General features: G+C 25.8%; 5 protein-coding genes and 1 long non-coding RNA gene across 9 annotated transcripts; 4 read left to right on the plus strand and 2 right to left on the minus strand.

The window, feature by feature from the left end:
• Nucleotides 1–637: 637 nt before the first annotated feature.
• LOC123269497 (thioredoxin-like protein 4A) lies at nucleotides 638–2,368 on the plus strand. The gene is made up of 2 exons (XM_044735236.1): nucleotides 638–829; nucleotides 1,806–2,368. The coding sequence occupies exons 1-2, from the start codon at nucleotides 752–754 to the stop codon at nucleotides 2,154–2,156; spliced, it is 429 nt and encodes a 142-aa protein (XP_044591171.1). The 5' UTR covers nucleotides 638–751; the 3' UTR covers nucleotides 2,157–2,368.
• LOC123269501 lies at nucleotides 2,039–2,460 on the minus strand. The gene is made up of 3 exons (XR_006510437.1): nucleotides 2,370–2,460; nucleotides 2,214–2,312; nucleotides 2,039–2,131 (listed from the first exon to the last, which is right to left on the minus strand). It is a non-coding gene; the product is annotated as an uncharacterized LOC123269501 (long non-coding RNA).
• On the plus strand, nucleotides 2,328–3,724 carry LOC123269499 (protein CutA homolog). Of its 2 annotated transcripts, none has more exons than XM_044735237.1 (5): nucleotides 2,328–2,505; nucleotides 3,129–3,234; nucleotides 3,366–3,411; nucleotides 3,483–3,529; nucleotides 3,615–3,724. In XM_044735237.1, exons 1-5 carry the CDS (start codon nucleotides 2,345–2,347, stop codon nucleotides 3,678–3,680), a joined length of 426 nt encoding a protein of 141 aa, XP_044591172.1. In that variant the 5' UTR covers nucleotides 2,328–2,344; the 3' UTR covers nucleotides 3,681–3,724. The 2 variants fall into 2 exon arrangements, with proteins under 2 accessions (XP_044591172.1, XP_044591173.1); XM_044735238.1 differs by having other exon boundaries at nucleotides 2,334–2,505; nucleotides 3,366–3,415; nucleotides 3,487–3,529.
• A 622-nt stretch (nucleotides 3,725–4,346) lies between these two features.
• Nucleotides 4,347–9,141, plus strand: LOC123269495 (CTD small phosphatase-like protein 2). Of its 2 annotated transcripts, none has more exons than XM_044735234.1 (4): nucleotides 4,347–4,521; nucleotides 5,072–5,297; nucleotides 6,516–6,978; nucleotides 8,207–9,141. In XM_044735234.1, the coding sequence occupies exons 2-4, from the start codon at nucleotides 5,091–5,093 to the stop codon at nucleotides 9,049–9,051; spliced, it is 1,515 nt and encodes a 504-aa protein (XP_044591169.1). In that variant the 5' UTR covers nucleotides 4,347–4,521; nucleotides 5,072–5,090; the 3' UTR covers nucleotides 9,052–9,141. The 2 variants fall into 2 exon arrangements, with proteins under 2 accessions (XP_044591169.1, XP_044591168.1); XM_044735233.1 differs by having other exon boundaries at nucleotides 4,349–4,521; nucleotides 6,516–7,011; nucleotides 8,159–9,141.
• Nucleotides 9,142–11,179: 2,038 nt separating this feature from the next.
• LOC123269342 (metaxin-2-like) lies at nucleotides 11,180–15,056 on the minus strand. Of its 2 annotated transcripts, XM_044734954.1 has the most exons (4): nucleotides 14,888–15,056; nucleotides 13,426–14,005; nucleotides 11,702–11,839; nucleotides 11,180–11,342 (listed from the first exon to the last, which is right to left on the minus strand). In XM_044734954.1, exons 1-4 carry the CDS (start codon nucleotides 14,931–14,933, stop codon nucleotides 11,180–11,182), a joined length of 927 nt encoding a protein of 308 aa, XP_044590889.1. In that variant the 5' UTR covers nucleotides 14,934–15,056. The 2 variants fall into 2 exon arrangements, with proteins under 2 accessions (XP_044590889.1, XP_044590890.1); XM_044734955.1 differs by lacking the exon at nucleotides 11,180–11,342 and having other exon boundaries at nucleotides 11,525–11,839; nucleotides 14,888–15,055.
• A 536-nt stretch (nucleotides 15,057–15,592) lies between these two features.
• On the plus strand, nucleotides 15,593–26,782 carry LOC123268772 (cullin-1-like). The gene is made up of 6 exons (XM_044734127.1): nucleotides 15,593–16,185; nucleotides 17,168–17,836; nucleotides 19,084–20,226; nucleotides 22,141–22,484; nucleotides 22,559–22,778; nucleotides 26,639–26,782. Exons 2-6 carry the CDS (start codon nucleotides 17,300–17,302, stop codon nucleotides 26,717–26,719), a joined length of 2,325 nt encoding a protein of 774 aa, XP_044590062.1. The 5' UTR covers nucleotides 15,593–16,185; nucleotides 17,168–17,299; the 3' UTR covers nucleotides 26,720–26,782.
• Nucleotides 26,783–27,193: the final 411 nt, after the last annotated feature.

Consider the following 27,193-nt stretch of genomic DNA (forward strand, 5'->3'; position numbering starts at 1 on the left):
GATGAAAATCAATACCGAGATTCATTTTGGTTTATAAATTCAGCTTTATTTTATTTTATTTAGACAATTATTTTCTTAGCAATAAATCAGTACCATAGTATGCTGAAATTAAAATAATAATTAATTAATTAATAATTCATTATATTTATTATAAATAATTAAATGTCATACCTCATTAATTTTATTTCCGGCATGCCATTATCAGCGCCTTTTCTAAATCCTGTTCAAATTAAAATAATAATAATATTACTAAAGAATCTATTTATTTTTTAAATATAATTATTAAAATTACTAACCTAAGTACAAGACTGTCGGTATGAAACCCCAGTGAAAAATAGTCTTTGAAATTTCCAACACTGTTGCGATTTTTTGTTTCGTTCTTGGTGTCATTGCCATCGTGTTTTTTTAATTAATTATCAAAGCTTCAAAAAACAAATTTATATTTGTTTTATTAACGTGCTCCACGAGAAAGTAATTATGGATCGTTGAATATTATTACTATTATAATTATTTCACCGCGTGAATGTCGTCACAAATTTTACAAATTTCTAGAGAAATCTCGGAGTAAAAATTTTATTTTTAGTTCTAATTTTTGCCACCGGGGCGCTAGTGTAGTTTTCTAGAAATGTCAGATCTAACCTATTTAAAAGAACACTGACATTCTATTTACATACATCAGCTGTTAAACGTTTCTAAACGTTTGTTTATTATAAAATTTATTATTGGAGTTTGTTAAACAAAAAAACTTAAAATGTCTTATATGTTATCACATTTACACAATGGTTGGCAAGTGGATCAAGCTATTTTATCTGAAGAAGATCGAGTTGTTGTAAGTATATTTATTTATAATTTTTTGGAGTGTTTATTTGACTTTTTTTTATAATTTTATAACTATAAAATTATTATTCAAAAAATTCCACATGTGCAAAAAATTATTATTCATACTGATCAGCTGACATTTGAGAATTTTTTTAAACTAACATTAATTTAGATGATATTTGATAATTGTAAAAATTTTTTTTAATAAATAAATTAAATGATATTAAACTTAGCTGCCACTTGAAAATTTTTTATGATACTAAAGTTAACCGACATTGTTAATTTTTTGAGTTTTTCTTTAAATTATTAAATTATAGCTGAATAATATTTTTAAAAAATTACACATAGTTTTTTAAAAATGAATTTTTTTTTTTTTTTCATAATTTTTTCAATAAAAAACAATTCTAAAAATTTTTAGATGTCGGCTAATTTAATTTTCATCAATTTTTTTATTTTTTTTAACAATAAAATTTTTTTTTAAAAATTGTTTTTAAAAAATTGCATTTTTAATTTATTAAAATTTCTACAAGTCCATTTTTTTAATAATTTTTTTTGCCATAATTTAATTATTAAAAAAAATTTTTTAAATTGTGAAGTGACAGCTAAATTTAATGTCATAAATTATGTCAAAAAAAAATTAGTAAAAAAATTGACATGTCGAAATTTTAATAAATTAAAAATGCAATTTTTTAAACATAATTTTTTGGAACGAATTTGTTTGTTAAATAAAATTAAAAAATTGTAAAGTGACAGCTAACTTTAATATCATTTTTTTGATTTTTATAAAAAAAAAAATTATTTTTAAAGAATTAACACTTGTAATTTTTAATAATTTATAAATATGGAATTTTTTTTAATATAAATAAATCGTAATAAAAATAACGATTATAATTATTAGTAAGCTTTTTTTTAATTAATTTGATTTAATAATTAAAAAAAATTAACAGCTGTCAGCTAGAAAATAAAAAATAATTTTTTTTCTCCAGGTTATTAGATTTGGTCACGATTGGGACCCAATGTGTATGAAAATGGACGAAGTTCTCTACAACATAGCCGAGAAAGTAAAAAACTTTGCAGTAATTTATTTAGTAGACATCACCGAGGTCCCAGATTTCAACAAAATGTACGAATTGTACGACCCGTGTACAGTAATGTTCTTCTTCCGCAACAAGCATATCATGATTGATCTTGGGACTGGTAACAACAACAAAATAAACTGGACCTTGGAGGACAAGCAAGAGATGATTGACATTATTGAAACTGTTTATAGAGGAGCGAGAAAAGGTCGCGGTTTAGTTGTATCACCTAAAGACTATTCTACAAAATATCGCTATTAATATTTCTTATTATTTATTGCTAATAATTTAATTTTAATTAAATTTATATGTACATACGTTAAGTATCATCTAGAAAATTCTATCCCCACTCTAAAATTCAAACGAATTAATAACAAAACAGTTTAACATAACCTAGAGATTGACTTTTTACCGTCTCTGTAAACAAGATTATATTAATTACTAAATAAATGAAAAGTCTGTCGTTAACTTTACCAATATTTAGTTTATTATTAGTCAAAAATTATTTCAATCCAATCTTAGCACAGCGGACAATGACTACCTTAGCTGGAGTTTATTCTGTAGCCTATGTTACAGTTCCTGATATTGATGTTGCAAAAAAACTCGCCCAGTAAGTAAATAAAATAGTTAATTTTATTAATAATACTAAACTTAGCTGAAATTTTCAATTTTTTATTTATTAAATTAGAACTAAAAAATATTTTTTTAAAAACTGCACTTAATATTATAGTTTTTAAAGTTTTTTACAAGTCCAATTTTGTTTTTATTTTTTTTTAATAATTTTTGCAATACAAAAAAAATTCTAAAAATTTTTAAATGTCAGCTAACTTAATTTTCATGTTATAATTATTATTATTATTATTACTCCAATAATTATAACTTGTTAATAAAATTTAGAGTTATACATTATTGTTAATAATAATAACTATTATAAAACAATGTAATTATTAATTTATAGAGGGAGCAAAAGCTCCATAATCAATTTAAATATATAAATAAATAATATGAAAATTAAGTTAGCCGACATTTGAAAATTTTTAGAATTTTTTTTTATTGAAAAATTTATTACAAAAAAATTTTTTTAAAAATGCCACCTGTAAAAAACTTCAAAAACTGCAAGTGAAATTTTTTAAGAATATTTTTCTGTTTTAATTAAATTATTAAAAAAAAATGAAATAATTAAAAACGTCGGCTAACTTTAGTATTACATAAATAATTATTTTTTTTAATTAGCGGATTGGTCAAAAATAAACTAGCAGCCTGTGTCAATATTATTCCACAAGTAACATCAGTTTATGAGTGGAAAGATGAAATTAATGAGGACCAGGAACTTCTTTTGGTAAGATAAGGGTTTAATTATTTTTCTTTTTTTGTATATTTATTATTAATAAATCTGTTACACATTTTGTACTTACCATTAGGCTTAATGCCTTGGCGTCTAAATTAAATAAATAAAAATATTAATTTCAGATGATTAAAACAAGAACAGAAACTATTGGAAACTTAACAAATTTTGTTAAGTGAGTAAAATCCTTTGATTAATTAGTCTGTATAATTAAAATTTTTTTATTAAATTAAGGGAATTTTTCAGAAATAATCATCCTTATGAAGTTTGTGAAGTAATATCTCTTCCCGTAAGTTTTTATTAATTTATATTGATATTTTTTTTAATATTGTATTTTTATTTTTAATAAAATCAATAAATTATTTTTATTACAGATCAATGATGGGAATGAGCCATATTTAAATTGGATTGGAAGTATTGTTCCATCATCAAAGAAATAAATTTTTAATTTATTAAAAAATAAACTTATTTAATATTTTATTTATTTTTAATTCTTAAAATTATTTTTAACCCCTAAAATTTTTTTATAAAAAAAAATTTATTTTTTAAGTTTTTTAAAATTTCTCCGTCAATTTTTTTGGCCATAATTTGTAAAAATAATTATTTAATAAAAAAACAACTCCAAAATATTTACATAAAAAATTTAAATAATTTTGACAGATTTTTTTTTATTAATAATTAAAAAAAATTATTTTTTTTTTTAATTACTCCGTCAATTTTTTTGCCATAATTTATTTATAAAAAAATTATTTAATAAAAAACTCCAAAATATTTAAATAATTTTGACAGATTTTTTTTATTTATAATTATAAAAAATAACAAAAATAAATCATTTTAAAATTAAATTAAATCTCATTATTATTTAAAAACAATTCCAACAATTAATTAATTAGCAATAATTAATTTTAGTTGGTATAATTTATCAGAAAATGGCGGAAGTATATATAGACAACAACTACGCAGTCAAATTAAAAATCAAAACAAACTAATTATTCTCCTTAAAAGTGATTAAAAAATTAAAAATTAATTTAACAAAATTAATTAAAATATTGAAATAAATATTTTAAAATTAAAACTTACAATTTGTAGAAAAAATCAATCTCATGTCAATATTTAGTATGGATATTTTTTTGGAGCGTCTTCGACGGCCATGTTTGTTTAGTTTTCAGTCGGGACGAAAAACGCAAGCATTCATTCCGTATTTATGTCAACAAATTTCAAATAATAAAGTGTTTTAAAAAGTATTTTGGAAATAATCACACCGAAAGAAAAGACAATATGGTAAATATTAAAAGTATTATATAATAAAACTCTAAAATGTCTGATATAATTATTAATTTACGCGGGAATTTTTTTTTTGTTTTATTTTGCTTGCTCGTGTAATATATATCACTGACAAACATATATTTAGTGTCTTTTTCTCTTTACTTGCACACGCCACTTATTTTTGTTAAAAATTTATTTTAAAAAATTTTTAAATTAAAATTTTATATTTTATTTTAAGTGTTTTTTATTTTTTCTGTCTTTATTTATTTATTTATTAATTATTCAAGTCATAATTTTTTATTGAACAATTCTTAATAATTTTTTATTTAAAAAAAAAAAGTAATTATTAGTTAAAAAATAGGAATTTTATTAGCCGGTAATATATCGATCCAAATAATTGTGAGAGTTCTCCAGAGTGGGTCGACCACCCCCGTCATAGAATCGATACCAAGCCAAAGATGAGTGGTGTGACGCAGAAGAAAAAATTCCTTGAAAAAAAAAGGCTTTATTTTATTTTTATTTTTTTAATTAAGAAGATTTGATGATTTTTTTTTTATGCTTTCAGATTGATTGACATTCCTGAAATGTGGCTAAGAAGTGAACATGTTGGAAGACGGCTCCGAGGCCGTATTAATTCTACTGCTTCATTCAGGGCGAAGGTTCCAGGACGGATTCCAGGAGGTGTGAGGAAAGTTCCAGCGGTTAATAATAGCAGTCAGAGGGTTAATACTTCCAGCAGGTGCGCAAGATTGTCGCGGTGGAGAAGGAGATCTCCGAATTTATTGAAAGAAGTAAATATTTTTTGTAAAATAAATTTATTATTATTATTATTATTATAGAAATAAAATCAGAAGAATAATTTACTAAAATAATTTTTCTGAACAAAAATAAAAAAAAATGGCTTTAATGTCACAAAAATATTGAAATTAATTAACTAATTGAAAAAATTTTACTTTATTAAATAATGACTTTGGTTAAATTGTACTGTACTTTCTTAACTATTGACATTTTTAAAGATATAAGCTCATCCCGATGTTATACTCATTAAGAGCTTTCATTTGAGTACCCACATGCATTTTTGATATATTTTTCATATATTTATTTATATAATATATATAAATATATAAAATATATGAAAAATTGATTTGGGTACTCAAATGAAAGGTCTTAATGAGTGTAACATCAGGATGAGCTTATATCTTTAAGAATGTCAATAATTTACAAGATAAACGGTAATTTCTTAATTATTGAAATTTTTAAAAATATAAGCTCATTGTGATGTTACACTCGTCAAGAGCTTTCATTTGAGTACCCACATGGCATTTTTTATATATTTTATATATATGGTATTTGTGATATATATAAATACATAAAATATATGAAAAATTGATGTGGGTACTTAAATGAAAGCTCGTGATGAGTGTAACGTCGAGATGAGCATATATCTTTAAATATGTCAATAGTTCACTAGATAGAAGGTCATTTCTTAATTATTGATATTTTTAAAGATATAAGCTCACTATGATATTACACTCATCAAGGGCTTTCATTTGAGTACCCACATGGCATTTTTTATATATTTTATATATATGGTATTTGTGATATATATAAATACATAAAATATATGAAAAATTGATGTGGGTACTTAAATGAAAGCTCTTGATGAGTGTAACGTCGAGATGAGCTTATATCTTTAAAAATGTCAATAGTTCACTAGATAGAAGGTCATTTCTTAATTATTGATATTCTTAAAGATATAATAAGCTCATTATGATATTACACTCATCAAGGGCTTTCATTTGAGTACCCACATGCATTTTTGATATATTTTTCATATATACATATATATTATATGTATAAATATATAAAATATATGAAAAATTGATGTGTGTACTCAAATGAAAGGTCTCGATGTGTGTAACATCAGGATGAGCTTATATCTTTAAAAATATCAATAGTTCACAAGATACAAGGTCATTTTTTAATTATGTATCTAATTTGAATTTTAGGTTTGCAAAGAGAATGTGTTGAGCTACAAAAAATCACCAGTGATTCGCCACGAGAGATTACCTCGCCGGCGAAAGTGTATAAAACGCTCAATGATTATAACACCAATCCAGCGGGCTCCAAAAATCGACAATCCCTCGACATCGTCTGCGAGTGTAATAACTGAAGAATCTCCGTTGAATTTACAACTGGAAAGTTCAAAAAATGTGCCGAAGAAAGATCAAGACTCTCTATCAAATCGGCTTATAAACGAGTTCCTTCCTCCGACAATCGAGGAGAGCGTTGACTTGTCTTGTTTATTGCAGGAAGAAGCAAACTTGGATTTAAATATCGACAGTACTTCCCAAGTGCTGTCAGTAGTTGACATATTATCACTGCATTATTCAGCTATCTGCAACAACACCGACAGTACTAATGATTACTACAACTCAATAATGCAAACGTCATTACCACCCCAGTCAAATATTAATAACAGCACTAGTAATTACATAAACAAGAGTAAGTATTCAAAAAGTAATTTATATTATTTAGAGAATAAGAAAAATTTTGTTTACAAAGTAGTAATTTAGACTGCATTCGAAAATACTCAATATTTAGATACATAATGAAGAAATGACCTTGTATCTTGTGAACTATTGACATTTTTAAAGATATAAGCTCATCCTGATGTTACACTCATCAAGTGCTTTCATTTGAGTACCCACATCAATTTTTCATATATTTTATATATTTATATACATCATATATATGTATATATAAAAAATATATCAAAAATGCATGTGGGTACTCAAATGAAAGCTCTTGATGAGTGTAACATCGAAATGAGCTTATATCTTAAAAAATGTCAATAATTAAGAAATTACCTTGTATCTTGTGAACTATTGATATTTTTAAAGATATAAGCTCATCCTGATGTTACACTCATCAAGTGCTTTCATTTGAGTACCCACATCAATTTTTCATATATTTCATATATTTATATATATATTATCTATATGTATTTATGAAAAATATATTAAAAATGCATGTGGGTACTCAAATTAAAGCTCTTGATGAGTGTAACATCAAGGTGAGCTTATATCTTTAAAAATTGCAATATTTAAGAAAGTACGGAGCATTTTAACCAATATCTTGTGAACTATTGACATTTTTAAAGATATAAGCTCATCCCGATGTTACACTCATCGAGACCTTTCATTTGAATATCCACATAAATTTTTCATATATTTTTTTTATATATATATATATATGTATTTATGAAAAATATATCAAAAATACATGTGGGTACTCAAATTAAAGCTCTTGATGAGTGTAACCTCAGGGTGAGCTTATATCTTTGAAAACGTCAATATTTAAGAAAGTACAGGGCTTTTTAACAAATATCTTGTGAACTATTGACATTTTTAAAGATATAAGCTCATCCCGATGATACACTCATCAAGACCTTTCATTTGAGTACCCACATCGATTTTTCATATATTTCATATATTTATATATATGTATATATAAAAAATATATGAAAAATTGATGTGGGTACTCAAATGAAAGGTCTTGATGAGTATAACATCAGGATGAGCTTATATCTTTAAAATTGTCAATATTTAAAACAGTACAGTGCAATTTAACAAATTTTATTTATTTACAGTTCACAAGTCCCGGCAGCCACATAGTGACTGCAAGGTAGCTAGTTGTGATTACGATGACAACAAAAGCTCTGACGACAATGGTAACAAATTCTACGACGATAAATTGTACGTCAATAACCTCAGCAGTGATGAGATAGTCAGTAATTGCAATGACAATGACGACAATGACAATGAAGACTATGACAGCGAGGTTGTTGCTGGCAGCGACATGACGAACATAGTGACCCAAGAGTCTCAGGATGACTGGCTGCCATTCGACCCGTACGTGTTTATCAAACACTTGCCGCCTCTGACCCCAGCAATGCGAGCTCGCTGTCCAGCTCTGCCTCTGAAGACCCGCAGCTGTCCGGAGTTCAGTCTGGTCCTGGACTTAGACGAGACTCTGGTCCACTGCAGCTTGCAGGAGCTCTCAGACGCGGCTTTCAGGTTCCCAGTGGTGTTCCAGGACGTTACTTACACTGTTTTTGTCAGAACTCGTCCTTACTTTAGAGAGTTCCTGGAACATGTGTCGAATTTGTATGAAGTAATTTTATTCACTGCGAGCAAGAGGGTCTATGCTAATAAACTAATGAACTTACTTGACCCCACGAGGAAGTTGATCAAGTACAGGCTGTTTAGAGAGCACTGCGTTTGTGTTAATGGTAATTATATTAAAGATTTGTCCATTCTGGGGAGAGATCTATCAAAGACGGTCATTATTGATAACAGTCCGCAGGCGTTTGGGTATCAATTGGAAAATGGTATTCCTATTGAGAGCTGGTTCGCGGACCGCACTGATAGCGAGTTGATTAAGTTGCTACCCTTCTTGGAGAACTTGGTTATTTCGGGCGGAGATGTCAGGCCACATATTAGGAATGAATTTAGATTATTTAGCTTTTTACCTCCAGATTAAGGTTTTTAGGTACTGGAATTATTTTTAAATGTTATACTTGTTTCTTTATTGAAATTTTATAATTTTTGTTTTTTAACAGTGATACTTTCTTTTTTTTTTTTTTTTTTTTTTAATATTACAATTATTTGTATTATTAGAAGAATGAGAAAAATTTTGTTTTCAGGATAAGTTAAATTAAGAAATGATCTTGTATCTTATGAAATATTGACATTTTTTAAGATATAAGCTCATTTTGACATTATACTCATCGAGACCTTTCATTTGAGTACCCACATCAATTTTTCATATATTTTATATATTTATATATATTATATATATGTATATATGGAAAATATATAAAAAATGCATGTGGGTACTCAAATGAAAGCTCTTGATGAGTGTAAGATCAGGATGAGCTTATATCTTTAAAAATTTCAATAGTTAAAAAAGTACAGGGCATTTTAACAAATATCTTGTGAAATATTGACATTTTTAAAGATATAAGTTCACTCTGATATTACACTCATCAAGAGCTTTCATTTGAGTACCTACATGGTATTTTTGATATATTTTCCATATATACATATATATAATATATATAAATATATGAAAAATTGATGTGGGTACTCAAATGAAAGCTCTTGATGAGTGTATCATCGGAATGAGCTTATATCTTTAAAAGTGTCAATATTTAAGAAAGTAAAGTTCAATTTAATAAATATCGAGAGCAATATTGATATTTTCAAAGATATAAGCTCACTATGACATTATATTCATAAATACCTTCTATTTGAGTACCCACATCAATTTTTCATATATTTTATATGTATATATGAAAAATATATGAAAAATTGATGTGGGTACTCAAATGAAAGCTCTTGATGAGTGTATCATCGGGATGAGCTTATATCTTCAAAAATGTCAATATTTAAGAAAGTACAGTTCAATTTAATAAATATCTAGAGAAATATTGACATCTTTCAAGATATAAGCTCATCCTGACATTATACTCATCAAGACCTTTTATTTGAGTACCCACATCAATTTTTCATATATTTTATATATTTATATATATGTATATATGAAAAATATATCAAAAATGCATGTGGGTACTCAAATGAAAGGTCTTGATGAGTATAACATCAGGATGAGCTTATATCTTTAATTATGTCAATATTTAAGAAAGTACAGCGCAATTTTACAAAAATCATTGTTTAATAAAGCAAAATTGTTTTAGTTCACAAGTCACATAGTGACTGCAAGGTTGCTAGTTTTTTATCGTTTTTCCTCGGTACATTTTTAAAAAATTTTTATTGTAATCTTACAAAATTACTGAATCATTTGTAAATATTTTTTTTTAACTCTATTTTTTCGAAATTGTTATTATAGTGTTTTTTTATTAATTAAAAAAATTTTTTTTAATTAAAATTGTAAATATTTTTTTTATACAAATTTATACCCTTCAAAAATAGTAATTCTATTTTTTTTTAATCAAAAATTTTTTAAATACAATTGAAATAATTGTAATATTATCAATCATTGTTAATAAAAATTAATATTAATCAAGGAATCACTGTTAAAGAATATAAAAAAAATTGGCTAAAATTATCAAATGTTATTTATTAAAATTTTTATTCTATAAAGAATCAAGTATTGTAGCTACTGTTTAATCAATAATAATAATAACAATTACAACTAACAATAATAATATAATAAATAAATAGTGAATAGTTAAACACATATCTTAAATAAAAATAGTAAAAAAATCTTATTTAAAAAATAAAAAATTTTTTTATTATCCACACATATAAAAAACTAATTACATGTTTAATAAACTTAGCTCAAATAGCAGCACAAAATCTAAAACAAGATTATATTTTTTACTCAGTATTTAAAAAATTTATTTTATTCATCAAATTGTCTTCTTTAGTCTAAAATATTTGTACTTTATTTTTTTCTAATTAAAAATAATTATTAATTTTTTGAAAACAGTTTTTGAGGTCAGTGCAATTCAGTAGAAAATAATAATAAGATTTAATTATAAATATAGTAAAAATAATTGTAATAAATAGTATGATAGGAAATAATTTTCCTTATAAATAAATAAAATAAAAATAAATAAATAAATATTAAATAAAATAAAAAAAATTCACATCATTGGAAAAAATAAATAATTATTTTTTTTTTCACTATTTAATTTATCTTCATTATCATCGCTATCATCATTTAAATTATTGCAATCATCATGATTAATTGTTGAGAATAATTTATCGTAATTGAAGCTTCCAATGGAACGGAGGGATGTAAAAAAGCTGAAACACGTTATTTTATATAATTAATTTTTATATTATACTATTTATACAATTTTTAACATTTCATTTTATTTATTGCTATTTTACAACTACACAAAATTTAAGTACAAGTTTTAAATTTTTTGACTTTAAAAATAAAATAAAAAAAAAATTTTTTTTTATTAAAAAAAATTTTTTATAAAAAAAATCAAAGTAAAGTTTACATAACAGAACAAATTAATTTACCCTCAGGACACTTGTCCGTTTGAGAAGCTAAGCACAAAAATTGACAGCGGTCATAATCCGTGTAAATAATATCAATAAATTTGAAACTTGTACTTTTTAGCAAACCCTAATCATCGTTTTTACGTTGAAAATACCTCTGATCGATGCGCTTACACAGATCAACTAGGTCAGGAAAGCTTCGAACTATCTCAGCTAGTTTATTTGCTGGTAAAGGTGTTGTTATGATTGTAAATAAATGCCCGAATACTAATGCATCGAGTTCCGTAGGTCCCCTGGAATAAAATTGAAAGTTAGTTTTTATTTTTAAAATTATTCCTCAAGGATTTAAGAATAAGATCTTTTTTATAGAGAATTTAATCCTTTATAAAGGTTTCTTATAATTTTAGCGAGTGTATTGTATTGTGTTTATTACTATGCCAAGGCAATTAGCCGAATGGCAAGAAATTTTACATAGTTCTGTTTTCAATAATAGTATACAAAATTTAATTAATTTTTTACATAACATAAGTGCTGCTATGATAAATTATAAAATACATTACATGTTTTCGGTGGAATTTATTTGACTAGATAAATTTAATAATAAACTTGAAGTTTAATGACTTTTGGACCTAACTAAAATAATTGCACAGATTTACTAATTTGTAATATAAAATATCAAATAATGACTAGGCAAGCTAATTTAAAATAAAGAAGCTACTGAAAATCTAGTTCAAGTAGATAATCGAACTTAAACTACTAGCATTTACAATTTCTGCAGTCAAAATTTGCCATAGTTGTATTGCAGTGACTACAAAAGAGTTTTCTAAAGCAAAAGTAGAATATTTTGGTAGTTCAAAATCTCTGTTGTATATATTGTTGAGTGTTGTATATATTGCAATACAATTCTTATGAATTATTAACATAAATTTGTGATTTTATTTCCAAATTATTAAATATATATTCAATAAAAATTAAAAATTTAACAAAAGATATAGATTTAAAAGTTTGGAAATAAAATCACTAATTCATGTTAAGAATTTATAAGATTTTATAGCAATATATACAACAGTATCTTCAATATCTTAGCCACAATAAGTACTTTAAACTTTTGAAAACTAAGGATAAGTTTTATAATGATTTTTGAATTTTAAATTCAAATTTTGGGCAAAAAATTAAAAATAATACAAAATTGATAAGGATTTTTTATAAAGAATTTAATTCTCTATAAAAAATGTTTCTTATAATTTTTTTATCTTCAATATTTTTGCTACAGAAAGTATTTTAAACTTTTGAAAACCAGGAATAAGTTTTATAATTTTTTTTGGAGTTTAAATTCAAATTTTGGGCAAAAAAAAATTAGAGATAGGACAAAATTGATAAAGAATTTTTATAGAGAATTTAATTATTTATAAAAAATGTTTCTTATTATTTTTTTATCATCAATATTTTAGCTACAGAAAGTATTTTAAACTTTTGAAAACTAGGGATACATTTTTTACCTAGATTTTTTAATTTGAAATTCAAATTTTGGACAAAAAATTAGAGGAAAAAATTGATAAGGACTTTTTTTGATAGAAAATTCAATTTTCTATAAAAGAAGTCTCTTATTATTTTTGATCTTCAATATTTTAGCCACAGAAAGTATTTTAAACTTTTGAAAACTAGGGATAAATTTTTTACCTTGATTTCTGAAACCTTAAATTCAAATTTTGGATAAAAAATTAGAGATAGGACAAAATTAATAATTTTCTATAAAAAGATCTGATATATTTTTTTTTTAATTTTCAATATTTGGCCCAGAATTAAAAAAATTGAAAAAAATTGAAAATTTCAACAAATAATTTTTTTTAATTACCAATAATAATTTTTTCTAACTTACTTATTCCCATAAAAATAAGGCTTTCCATCGAGTCTCTCAGACAGTGCAGTACAGTACATTTTGACATCATGATAAATATCATTGATACCTTTGCTGTAAAGACCAAGAACCTTAAGCTTTTTAACAACCTGCCTGTGCTTCTGCCAATTCAAAATATAGTTCAAAGGCCAGGCATAAACATTGCCGTGCCTCGGCTTAGTGACAGTATCAAGAGTAACTGGATCAACCCAACAAATATACTGCTCAGCATTGGCTAGCCCGTTGTTTATCAGCGATATGTAAGCTCTCATGTCAATTTTCTCTTCTGGAGTCAAGTCATTGGTCAAAGTAGTCCCCTTGTTATTGATGAAGGACACAATGTTGTCGAACTCGGAAATTACAGTGCCTCCGCACTGTATGAAAGGCACTTTTCCAGACGGAGACATGTACTCTGCATTTTTACGGGGTTCTACTTGGTAATTTAAATTACACATGTGCAGGTAAGCTTGCACGGCAAGACAATTTGCATTGTCGGGTAATAATATTTGCTCGACTTCCAGTGGTTGATACAGTTTTATTAATTGTGGCCATAATTCTTGGGCTGAAAAATATTATTTCATTTATTTTTAAATAGTAATTTTTATGATACTAAAGTTAGCCGACGTTTTTAATTTTTTAATAATTAAATTAGAACAAAAAAATATTTTTAAATTGCACTTACAGTTTTTCAAGTTTTTAACAAATTTTTCACAATTTTTTTCAATAAAAAAAATTTTTTTTATTTTTAGATGTCGGCTAACTTATTTTTATTAATTTTTATGAAAATTGTTAGCTGACATTTCAAAATTTTTAGAAATTTTTTATTGAAAAAATTTCAATCAATTAAAAAAAAAATTTCACATGTAAAAAACTTAAACAACTATAAGTGCAATTTTTTAGAAATATTTTTTTAGTTGTAATTTAATTTAAAAATTTTTAGATGTCTGCTAACTTCAGTGATAAATTAAATTAGAACAAAAAATTGTATTTACAGTTATTAAAGTTATTTACAAGTAAAAATTTTTTTTTTTTATTTTTTTGTAAGAATTTTTTCAATAAAAAAAACATTCTAAAAATTTTTACATGTTAGCTAATTTAATTTTCATACTTAAGTGTCATTAATTTTTATGAAAAAAATATTTTATGACATTAAAGTTAGCTATCAATTAACCATTTTTTAATTTTATTTAACAATTAAATATTTTCTAAAAAATTATTGTTAAAAAATTGCATTTATAATTTTTTTTAATTTTCTGAATGTCAATTTTTTTCTTATTTTTTTTAGGCAATAATTTATTTATTGAAAAAATTCTTTGAATTATTAAATATCTGCTAAATTAATTCTCATAAATATTTTAATATTAAAATAGTCTTAGATGACATGATTGAATGAGGTTATGGATTTAATAAAATGAAATTAATATTAATAATCAATAATAAATACCTCCAAGTTCGAGTTCTCTTGCCTCAGTCAACAGTGGGTTTGGCATTTTAATTATTTATTTTTAAATAATTATTTTTAAAAGTGTTATAATAAATAATCCACAACTTTTTCTTTCTAACAATTGTGTTGGGCCTGGAAATAAAAATGCTTGCCACAAATAAACAAAGCCGCCATGTTTGTTTTAACTATACAACTCTGGCGTGGCGGAAAGTGTCTGAAATTTTGAAATTTTAATCGAGGCCAATATTTTTAATTTTTTAGACTTATGTATCATCAAGATATGTTTAAATGACATCTACTCATTAATACGAACATAAATTCAATTTAAAATTCACTTTGAGGTGTGATAATTAAAAAATTTTAAGGTTTCCTTTTTCGAATTTTAAAAAAATATACTGCGCATGCGCAGAACTCTGCGCATGCGCAAAATTATGCGCAGTAGTTCTGCGCGCATTTATATAAGCGCGGAAATTTTTTAATTTTCTCAGTTGACACTCCGCAGTTATTAAGCTAACAACTTAAAAATAAAATGATTAATTAGAGAAATAATTTATTAAATATAATAAATAATTTTAAAATAAAGGATAGTATGATTAAAAAAAATAAAAAAGAACTAATTTAATAAAAACTCCAACGCAATAAAATTTTCTTTCATCAAAGTTGGTCAGCATGACGTATTTGCAGTAAAAAAAATAAAAGTAAGGTTGTGTTAGTAGACATTGTACCTAAATATCCCAGACGAGTACGAAAAAGACGGGAATATAGGCATGATGCATCTGCATCGTTGGAAAAGCCAAGCAATCTATTAAAACGCAAAGTGAGAAACTGGATGTGTGTGTTGGTGTGTTGGAGCCAGTGGAACAGTGGAAGAGAACAACACCAGGGGTAACGAGGGGTCCGTTAACCCGTAAAAAATCTAAGCTAAAAATTTACCTTTTTTTTTAGTCAATATTATTTAAAAAAAATCTTCGTTGATAAAATCTAAGTAACAAATAAAATAATGTAAAAAGTGCTTATATATTTTAATATCGAATTTAAAAGTATAGTCTGGAGTCTGAGTATAGTGGTGAGGCCGTTAGATTTTTCAGTGTGTACATGTCAAGTGTTGGCTGTGTGTACTGTGTAACTGTGTGTGTAACTGTGCAGAGTATTAAGAATAAAGTATATTGCTGGCTGGCTTGCTAACTTACTAAAAAATCTTCGGATAACGTGTTTTTTTTTTTTATTTTATTTTACTTTTTTAATCCAAGCTAAATATTGGTCATGCTTCAATTACCTTCGGAATATTGTCGACAAAGGTCAGTATTTTTTTGTTTTGTTATAAATAATTGTACACACTATATATATATATTTTTTTTTTAGTTTTTATTTATTGTAATTTCGTCATCAATATCAATCACAAATATTAACGGGGATTTTTTCGTCATCAGTATCACCAAAGCATGATCTTTGTTCTTTGATTAATTATTTCGGAGAAAATAATCTTGTTATATCATTAAAAAAAAATTAACCTAGAAAATTAATGACATTAAGATTAACAATTTTTGATTTTTTTTTTATTTAATTAGAGCAAAATATTTTATGACACTAAAGTTAGCAGACGTCTAAAAATTTTTTAATTTTTTTTATTAATTAAATTACAACTAAAAAGATATTTATAAAAAATTGCACTTATAGTTTTTCAAGTTTTTTACATGTGAAATTTTTTTTTTTTAATTGTTTCATTGAAATTTTTTTAATAAAAAATTTCTAAAAATTTTAAAATGTCGGCTAACTTAATTTTCATAATATTTTTACTAAATTGCATGTTATAATTTTTAAAACTTTCTACGTGTTAATTTTTTTTAATAATTTCTCCAATAAAAAAAATTCTTAAAATTTATGACACTGAAATTAGCAGACGTCTAATAATTTTTGATTTTTTTTTTTTTAATTAAATTACAATTAAAAAATATTTATAAAAAATTGCACTTGTAGTTTATTCAAGTTTTTTACAAATGCAATTATTTTTTTAGTTGAAATTTCTTCAAGAAAAATTTTAAAATGTCAGCTAACTTCATTTTCATTTTTTTTATGACACTGAAGTTAGCAGACGTCTAAAAATTTTTTTAAAATTAAATTACAATTAAAAAAATATTTATAAAAAATTGCACTTGTAGTTTTTCAAGTTCTTTACATGTGCAATTTTTTTTTAATTGAAATTTCTTCAATAAAAAATTTCTAAAAATTTATTGTCATCAAAAATAAAATTTTTTTTTTATTATATTTTTTTTTGTTCAGAAAATTGCTGTAATTATCAAGAAGAAATAAAATAAAATAATATTAACAATAATTATTATTATAAATAATAATAATAATAATAATAATAATAAATTGAGAAAAAGTTAACAAAAGGAGTGAATATAAATAAACATGTCAAGTCACCGAGGAAGCGGAGGCAGCCATCAAGCTGGACCACCTGGACTGAAGCAAATAGACTTGGACCAGATCTGGGGAGATCTTAGAGAAGGAATCGAGCAAGTGTACAACCGACAGTGCATGTCCAAGCCTCGGTACATAGAGCTGTACACTCATGTCTACAACTACTGCACCAGTGTCCACCAGCAGGTCAGCAGAACGTCTACAAAGCTCAAAAAGGGACACGCTTCGGGTGGTGCTCAGCTCGTTGGACTGGAGCTGTACAAACGCCTGAGAGACTTTCTGAGGAATTATTTGATCAGTTTGTTAAAACATGGCATTGATCTGATGGATGAAGATGTCTTGCAATTCTACACTCGCCAGTGGGAAGAGTATCAGTTTAGCAGCAAGGTTCTTAATGGAGTCTGTGCGTATTTAAATCGCCACTGGGTTCGCAGGGAGTGCGAGGAAGGCAGGAAAGGAATTTATGAGATTTATCAGCTTGCTCTTGTTACTTGGAGGGATAATTTGTTTAAGCATCTTAATAGACAGGTAATTTTATTCATAGGTAGGAGTTTTACTAAGTTTTTTTTTTTTTATTAAAAATTATGTCTCATTAATTTATTTTAGTGTGAAAAAAATTTTTTAGATTTATTTAATAGTAAATTTTGTCAATTCAAAAATGCTCTATTTCTATATAATTAAGAAATGACCTTGTATCTTGTGAAATATTGACATTTTTAAAGATCTAAGCTCATCCCGATGTTACACTCATCAAGACCTTAAATTTGAGTACCCACATGTATTTTCATATATTTTTCATATATATATATATATATATATATATATATATATATATAAAATATATGAAAAATTGATGTGGGTACTCAAATGAAAGCTCTTGATGAGTGTAACATCGGAATGAGCTTATATCTTTAAAAATGTCAATTTTTAAGAAAGTACAGAGCATTTTTAACAAATATCTTGTGAACTATTGACATTTTTAAAGATATAAGCTCATCCCGAGGTTACATTTATTTGAAGACCTTTCATTTGAGTATCCACATCAATTTTTCATATATTTATATATTTATATATATGTATATATGAAAAATATATCAAAATGCATGTGGGTACTCAAATGAAAGCTCTTGATGAGTGTATTATTGGGATGAGCTTATATCTTTAAAAATGTCAATATTTAAGAAAGTACAGAGCATTTTTAACAAATCTCTTGTGAAATATTGACATTTTTAAAGATATAAGCTCATCTTTATGTTACACTCATCAAGAGCTTTCATTTGAGTACCCACATCAATTTTTTCATATATTTATATATATTACATATATTATATAAATGTATGTATGAAAAATATATCAAAAATGCATGTGAGTATTCAAATGAAAGCTCTTGATGAGTGTAACATCGGAATGAGCTTATATCTTTAAAAATGTCAATAGTTAAAAAATTACAGTGCAATTTAACAAATATCTTGTGAACTATTGACATTTTTAAAGATATAAGCTCATCTCGAGGCTACACTCATCGAGATCTTTCATTTGAGTCCCCACATGCATTTTCATATATTTTTCATGTATACATATATATAAATATATAAAATATATGAAAAATTGATGTTCGTACTCAAATGAAAGCTCTTGACGAGTGTAACATTAGGATGAGCTTATATCTTTAAAAATCTCAATATTTAAAAAAGTACAGTGCAATTTAACAAAAGTCACTATTTAAGACAGCAAAATTTTTGTTTTATTTAATAAAAACTAAATAAAAATTCCAGGTTACAAATGCAGTATTGAAATTAATCGAACGAGAACGCAACGGTGAAACAATAAACACACGTTTAGTAAGCGGCGTAATAAACTGTTACGTAGAGCTGGGTCTTAACGAAGAGGATCCATCAGCCAAGGGCCAAAATCTGACAGTATACAAAGATTCATTTGAGAATGTATTTCTGGAGGACACTGAGCGCTTCTACACCCGGGAGAGTGTCGAGTTCCTGCGCCAAAACCCAGTAACAGAGTACATGAAGAAAGCCGAGCAGAGACTGTCGGAAGAGCAGAAGCGCGTGCAAGTGTATCTCCATCAGACGACGAACGAGCGGCTGGCTAAGACATGCGAGCGCGTGTTGATAGAAAAACACCTGGACATATTTCACGCAGAGTTCCAGAATTTGCTGGACTCTGACAAAAATCCCGATCTGGGCAGAATGTATTTATTGGTCGCGAGGATACCCAATGGGCTTGGAGAGCTCCGTAATTTATTGGAGTGTCACATTGCCAATCAAGGTCTGGCAGCTATTGACAAGTGCGGTGACACTGCAGCTAATGATCCAAAAATTTATGTTAATACTATTTTAGAAGTACACAAAAAATACAATGCACTTGTTTTAGTCGCGTTTAATAATGACAGCGGATTCGTCGCTGCTCTGGATAAAGCTTGCGGAAGATTTATAAATAGTAATTCAGTGACCAGAGCTGCTAACAGCAGCAGCAAGTCTCCGGAGTTGTTGGCCAAGTACTGCGACTTGCTGTTGAAAAAAAGCAGCAAAAATCCAGAAGAAGCTGAGCTTGAGGACACGTTGAACCAGGTCATGGTTGTGTTTAAGTACATTGAAGACAAGGATGTCTTCCAGAAATTCTACAGCAAGATGCTGGCCAAGAGGCTCGTGCAGCACATGTCTGCCAGCGATGATGCTGAAGCTTCTATGATTTCCAAGTTGAAGCAGGCTTGCGGGTTCGAATACACTTCTAAACTCCAGAGGATGTTCCAGGATATTGGCGTGTCCAAGGATCTCAATGAGGCTTTCAAGAGACATCTCACTAATTCTGCTGAACCGCTGGATATTGATTTTAGCATTCAGGTTCTGTCGTCTGGGTCTTGGCCTTTTCAGCAATCTTTCACTTTCTCGCTGCCGACTGAGGTAGTTTTTTTTATTTATTGGTTTGGTAGGAATTATAACTTTTTTTTTAAATTTATTAATGTTTGAATTTAAAGAAGAAATTTTATTTAAAATTAATAATTGTTGAATTTTTATTTTAGCAAGTTTTAATGAAAATTTATTATATTATTTTAAACAAAAAATTAATTAAAAATGGACTTTTTTAATGATTTAAAGAAGAAATTTGAGTAAAAATTAACAATAATTAAATTTTGAGACGAAATTTTTGTAAAAATGCTCTATTTCTAGATACATAATTAAGAAATAACGTTTTATCTTGTGAACTATTGACATTTTTAAAGATATAAACTCATCTTGATGTTACTCTCCTCAAGACCTTTCATTTGAGTACCCACATCAATTTTTCATATATTTATATATATTATATATCTATATATGATAAATATATCGAAAATGCATGTGGGTACTCAAATGAAAGCTCTTGATGAGTGTAACATCAGGATGAGCTTGTATCTTTAAAAATGTCAATAGCTAAGAAATGACCTTGTATCTTGTGAACCATTGACATTTTTAAAGATATAGGCTTATCCCAATGTTACTCTCCTCAAGACCTTTCATTTAAGTACCCACATAAATTTTTCATATATTTCATATATTTATACATGTATATATGAAAAATATATCAAAAATTCATGTGGGTACTCAAATGAAAGCTCTTGATGAGTGTAACATCAGGATGAGCTTATATCTTTAAAAATGTCAATAGCTAAGAAATGACCTTGTATCTTGTAAACTATTGACATTTTTAAAGATATAAACTCATCTTGATGTTACTCTCCTCAAGACCTTTCATTTGAGTACCCACATCAATTTTTCATATATTTATATATATTATATATCTATATATGATAAATATATCAAAAATGCATGTGGGTACTCAAATAAAAGGTCTCAATAAGTGTAACATCAAAATGAGTTTACATCTTAAAAAATGTCAATAATTAAGAAATGACCTTGTATCTTGTAAACTATTGACATTTTTGAAGATATAAGCTCACTCTGACATTACACTCATCAAGACCTTTTATTTGAGTACCCACATCAATTTTTCATATATTTTATATATTTGTATATATGTATATATGAAAAATATATGAAAATGCATGTGGGTACTCAAATGAAAGCTCTTGATGAGTGTAACATCAAAATGAGTTTACATCTTAAAAAATGTCAATAATTAAGAAATGACCTTGTATCTTGTAAACTATTGACATTTTTGAAGATATAAGCTCACTCTGACATTACACTCATCAAGACCTTTTATTTGAGTACCCACATCAATTTTTCATATATTTTATATATTTGTATATATGTATATATGAAAAATATATGAAAATGCATGTGGGTACTCAAATGAAAGCTCTTGATGAGTGTAACATCAGGATGAGCTTATATCTCTAAAAATGTCAATAGCTAAGAAATGACCTTGTATCTTGTAAACTATTGACATTTTTAAAGATATAAGCTCATCTTGACATTACACTCATCGAGACCTTTCATTTAAGTACCCACATCAATTTTTCATATATTTTATATATTTATATATATGTATATATGATAAATATATCAAAAATGCATGTGGGTACTCAAATGAAAGGTCTCGATGAGTGTAACATCAAGATGAGCTTATATCGTTAAAAACGTCAATAGTTAAAAAAGTACACTGCAATTTAACAAAATTCATTATTTAATAAAGCAAAATTTTATTCATTTATAGTTCACAAGGTTGCTGGTAAAAAATTCATTAAAAATTTTTAAAAACAATAAAATATTGAAAAACAAACTTGTACATGAATTAATTTTTCTTTGTACTTAATTTTTTTTTGTATTGATATAAATGACTCATTTCTAATTTTTTTATTATTTATTTTCCAGCTGGAGCGCTCGGTCCATAGATTTACAACATTCTACAGCTCCCAACACAGCGGTCGAAAATTAAACTGGCTTTACAACATGTCCAAGGGAGAGCTGCACACTAATTGTTTCAAGAACAGATATACTTTGCAGGCATCAACGTTTCAAATGGCGGTATTGTTGCAATACAATGCAGCAACCTCATGGACAATTCAGCAGCTTCACGACGCTACTCAAATTAAAATGGACTTTTTGTTACAAGTCATTCAAATACTGTTAAAAGCTAAGCTACTAACTGCTCCCGTTGACGATGAGGCTGAACTTACTCCACTGTCATCTGTTGAATTATTCACCGGCTACAAAAAGTATATTCAATTTTAATTTTTTAATTTTTAAATTGGATATAGTTTTTCAATATTAATTATTTTATTTTTTTCAGTAAAAAATTACGAGTTAATATTAACATACCAATGAAGACGGAGCTTAAAATTGAACAGGAAACAACACATAAACACATTGAAGAAGACAGGAAGTTACTGATCCAAGCAGCTATTGTACGGATCATGAAGATGCGGAAAGTATTGAAACATCAACAGCTTGTTGCTGAAGTATTAAATCAATTGAGTTCAAGATTCAAACCGAGAGTACATGTTATTAAAGTAAGTTTTTTTTGCTTCGAAAAAATATCAAAATTAATTTAACTGACATCTAAAAATTTTTAGAATTTTTTATTATTCATAAAATTATTACAAAAAATTTTTATTTGTAAATATTTATCATAGATTTTACGAATGACCTTGTATCTTGTGAACTGTTGACATTTTTAAAGATATAAGCTCAACTTGACGTTACATTCATCAAGACCTTTCATTTAAGTACACACATCAATTTTTCATATATTTTATATATTTATATATTTCACAAATACTATATATATATATATATATATAAAATATATAAAAAATGTCATGTGGGTACTCTAACGAAAGGTCTCGATGAGTGTAACATCAGAATGAGTTTATATCTTAAAAAATATCAATAATTAAGAAATGACCTTGTATCTTGTGAACTATTGACATTTCTAAAGATATAAGCTTGCCCCGACATTACACTCATCGAGACCTTTCATTTGAGTACCCACATCAATTTTTCATATATTTTATATATTTATATATTCCACAAATATCATATATATAAAATATATAAAAAATGTCATGTGGGTATTCAAATAAAAGGTCTCGATGAGTGTAACATTAAAATGAGTTTATATCTTAGAAAATGTCAACAATTAAGAAATGACAGTGTATCTTATGAACTATTGACATTTTTAAAGATATGAGCTCATCTCGATGTTACACTCATCAAGACCTTTCATTTGAGTACTCACATCAATTTTTCATATATTTTGTATATTTATATATATATATATATATATATATATATATATATATATATATATATATATATATATATATATTATATATATATGTATATATCAAAAATACAGTCGTCGTCATTGATTTGTAACGGTTGGCAATGATTCGGGTAGAATAAAAAATTTTCAATTTGGACATCTCTCACTAAAAATTTCAATTAATAATATGTTCAGAAAATAATAAAAATATACGAACTATGAAGAAAATTCACATAAAATAAATAATTGTAAGCTCAGACAAACATAATTATAGAAATTTATCCAAATAAAAGTTACTATGCATAAACATAATTAAAGATGAAAAATTCCTACATGGTAAATCACCAGAGAAATAATTTGAATATTAAAAACTATCCAAATAAAATATTTCAAATAAATTTGATGTTTCAATTAAAAGAAAATAAATAAAATATTAGTCTCCTTATAATTACAGTCTTAAAAATAAACAATATCAAATAACTATAGCTCAATATAAAGACATTTACTAAATTATTAGATCATATTATCATACAAAATTAAAATTGAAAGGGCCTAAAAATAGAAAATAGTTCATTGAAACAATTTAAATTAAAAAAAAAATCGAATTATAAAAAGAAGATACAAAGGAAATTAAAAAATAATGACAAACCTAAATTCAGACAGTTTGATTAAAAGACATCAAGGTTATTTGACATATACACAAATTAACAACTCTGAAAATAGAAAAGCTTTACAAATGAACATCTCTGATTATGGACAAGAAAATTCGAAAATCTCTCAATTTGGACATCTCTCATTGAAGAAAACAAAAAAAAAAAAATACAATATTTTCCGAATTAAAAAATTAAAAAATAAGTAATAGTTTAAAAAAACACGCTTTAATATAAAACCAAACTAAAAAGTAGGAATAAATTTTTTGGATAATTCAAAATGTAGTCAAAGTGATTAATAAAAAAAAAATCGTTTTTATATAAATAAGTGTGGGGATCAGATAAAAACAATTGTTCAAGGGTTATAAACTCTGCACCAAGACATCTTCTTCGGAGAACTCCTCTAAAAAATTAATTTTTATTCATCATAGATAATGTACGATTTTTTAATTTTTAGGTAGATTTTTGAGGGGTGTGGTGCCGATTGAGTATTAGCACCGGCACGTGCTAGAGTCGCGGCTCATTGTGCGGTTGTAATTTCCATTGCGCCGATACGCGATGATCCCTTTTGATGATGCACTGAATTTGATGATTGAGACAAGTCGCCCGTCATCTCATCGTCGCTCAAATTGTCCAGGTCGTAGGTTATCTATGATAAAATTCATAAAGACCAGTTTAATAGATAGATTTCTAAAAAATTTGGTTTTATATTAAAGCGTGTTTTTTTTTAATATTTTTAATTTTTTAATTCGGAAAATATTGTATTTTTTTTTTGTTTTCTTCAATAAGAGATGTCCAAATTGAGAGATTTCCGAATTTTCTTGTCCATAATTATACTCCAGGTTTTATACTTTAAGTCCAGTATAAAATTTTATTCTTATCTTGATTTTGCAACATTTTATAAAAAATCATTTTTTGAAAAATAATTCAAAATATTCTGTCCAGGATTTTTGTTGTCTACCCATTTTTAGTATATTTTCTAATATACGAAATTTATTATAAAATAAGTTTGATTCTCTTATCAACCCGATGAGTCTCGAATAGATTCGGATTTTTTACTATTAGAGATGTTCATTTGTAAAGCTTTTCTATATTCAGAGTTGTTAATTTGTGTATATGTCAAATAACCTTGATGTCTTTTAATCAAACTGTCTGAATTTAGGTTTGTCGTTATTTTTTAATTTCTTTTGTATCTTCGTTTTATAATTCCATTATTTTTTAATCTAAATTGTTTCAATGGACAATTTTATAATTTTAGGCCCTTTCAATTTTAATTTTGTATAATAATATGATCTAATAATTTAGTAAATGTCTTTATATTGAGCTATAGTTATTTGATATTGTTTATTTTTACGACTGTAATTATAAGGAGACTAATATTTTATTTATTTTCTTTTAATTGAAACATCAAATTTATTTGAAATATTTTATTTGGATAGTTTTTAATATTCAAATTATTTCTCTGGTGATTTACCATGTAGGAATTTTTCATCTTTAATTATGTTTATGCATAGTAATTTTTATTTGGATAAATTTCTATAATTATGTTTGTCTGAGCTTACAATTATTTATTTTATGTGAATTTTCTTCATAGTTTCGTATATTTTTTTTATTTTCTGAACATATTATTAATTGAAATTTTTAGTGAGAGATGTCCAAATTGAGAATTTTTTATTCTACCCGAATCATTGCCAACCGTTACAAATCAATGACGACGACTGTATTTTTGATATATACATATATATATATATATATATATATATATATATATATATATATATATATATATATATATATATAAATATACAAAATATATGAAAAATTGATGTGGGTACTCAAATGAAAGGTCTCGATGAGTGTAACATCGAGATGAGCTTATATCTTTAAAAATGTCAATAGTTCACAAGATACACTGTCATTTCTTAATTATTGACATTTTCTAAGATATAAACTCATTTTAATGTTACACTAATCGAGACCTTTCATTTGAGTACCCACATGACATATTTTATATTTATTTTATATATATGATATTTGTGGAATATATAAATTTATAAAATATATGAAAAATTGATGTGGGTACTCAAATGAAAGGTCTCGATGAGTGTAATGTCGGGGCGAGCTTATATCTTTAACAATGTCAATAGTTCACAAGATACAAGGTCATTCATTAATTATTGACATTTTCTAAGATATAAACTCATTCTGACATTGCACTCATCAAGACCTTTCATTTGAATACCCACATCAATTTTTTATATATATCATATATTTATATATATTATATATATGTATATATGAAAAATATATCAAAAATGCATGTGGGTACTCAAATGAAAGCTCTTGATGAGTGTAACATGAGGATGAGCTTATATCTCTAAAAACATCAGTATTTAAGAAATTACAGTGCAATTTAACAAAAGTCATTATTCAATAAATATTTTTTTTCTTACAGAAATGTATAGATATTTTGATTGAAAAAGAGTATCTGGAACGGACCGAAGGACAAAAGGACACCTACAGTTATTTGGCATGATTTATTACTACTATTATTGTTTGTTTAAATCAACAACGATTAAAAACAATAACTAAAATAATACTACTGAGGATAATTTTTATTTGACTTGATTTAAGTAAACAGTTATTTTACTGAGATAATTTCACCATCATTCTTGTCATTATCATCATCATCATCGTTATCATCATCACCATCATCACTACCATTATTATTATTATTATTATTATTATTATTATTATTATTATTATTAAAAAGAAAAATTCATAAAAAATAAAAAAATGTTACTACACTAAATTTTTATTTTTTCAATTACAAAATTTACTATTTTTTCTACTATTTTCTTTCAGTTACTTTGAAGTGGTCAAAAAAAATTTAAGCTGTAAAAATTTCGTTAGTCTAATCAAAAAATTAATAATAATAATGATAAACAATTGTTAAAATAATTCTCTCTTATTTAATTATTAATGGCTAGTTCATTTTTTTTTTTTTTAC

The sequence above is a fragment of the Cotesia glomerata genome, linkage group LG7 (genome assembly GCF_020080835.1).
Source record: "Cotesia glomerata isolate CgM1 linkage group LG7, MPM_Cglom_v2.3, whole genome shotgun sequence".
NCBI classification, from domain to species: Eukaryota; Metazoa; Arthropoda; class Insecta; order Hymenoptera; family Braconidae; genus Cotesia; species Cotesia glomerata.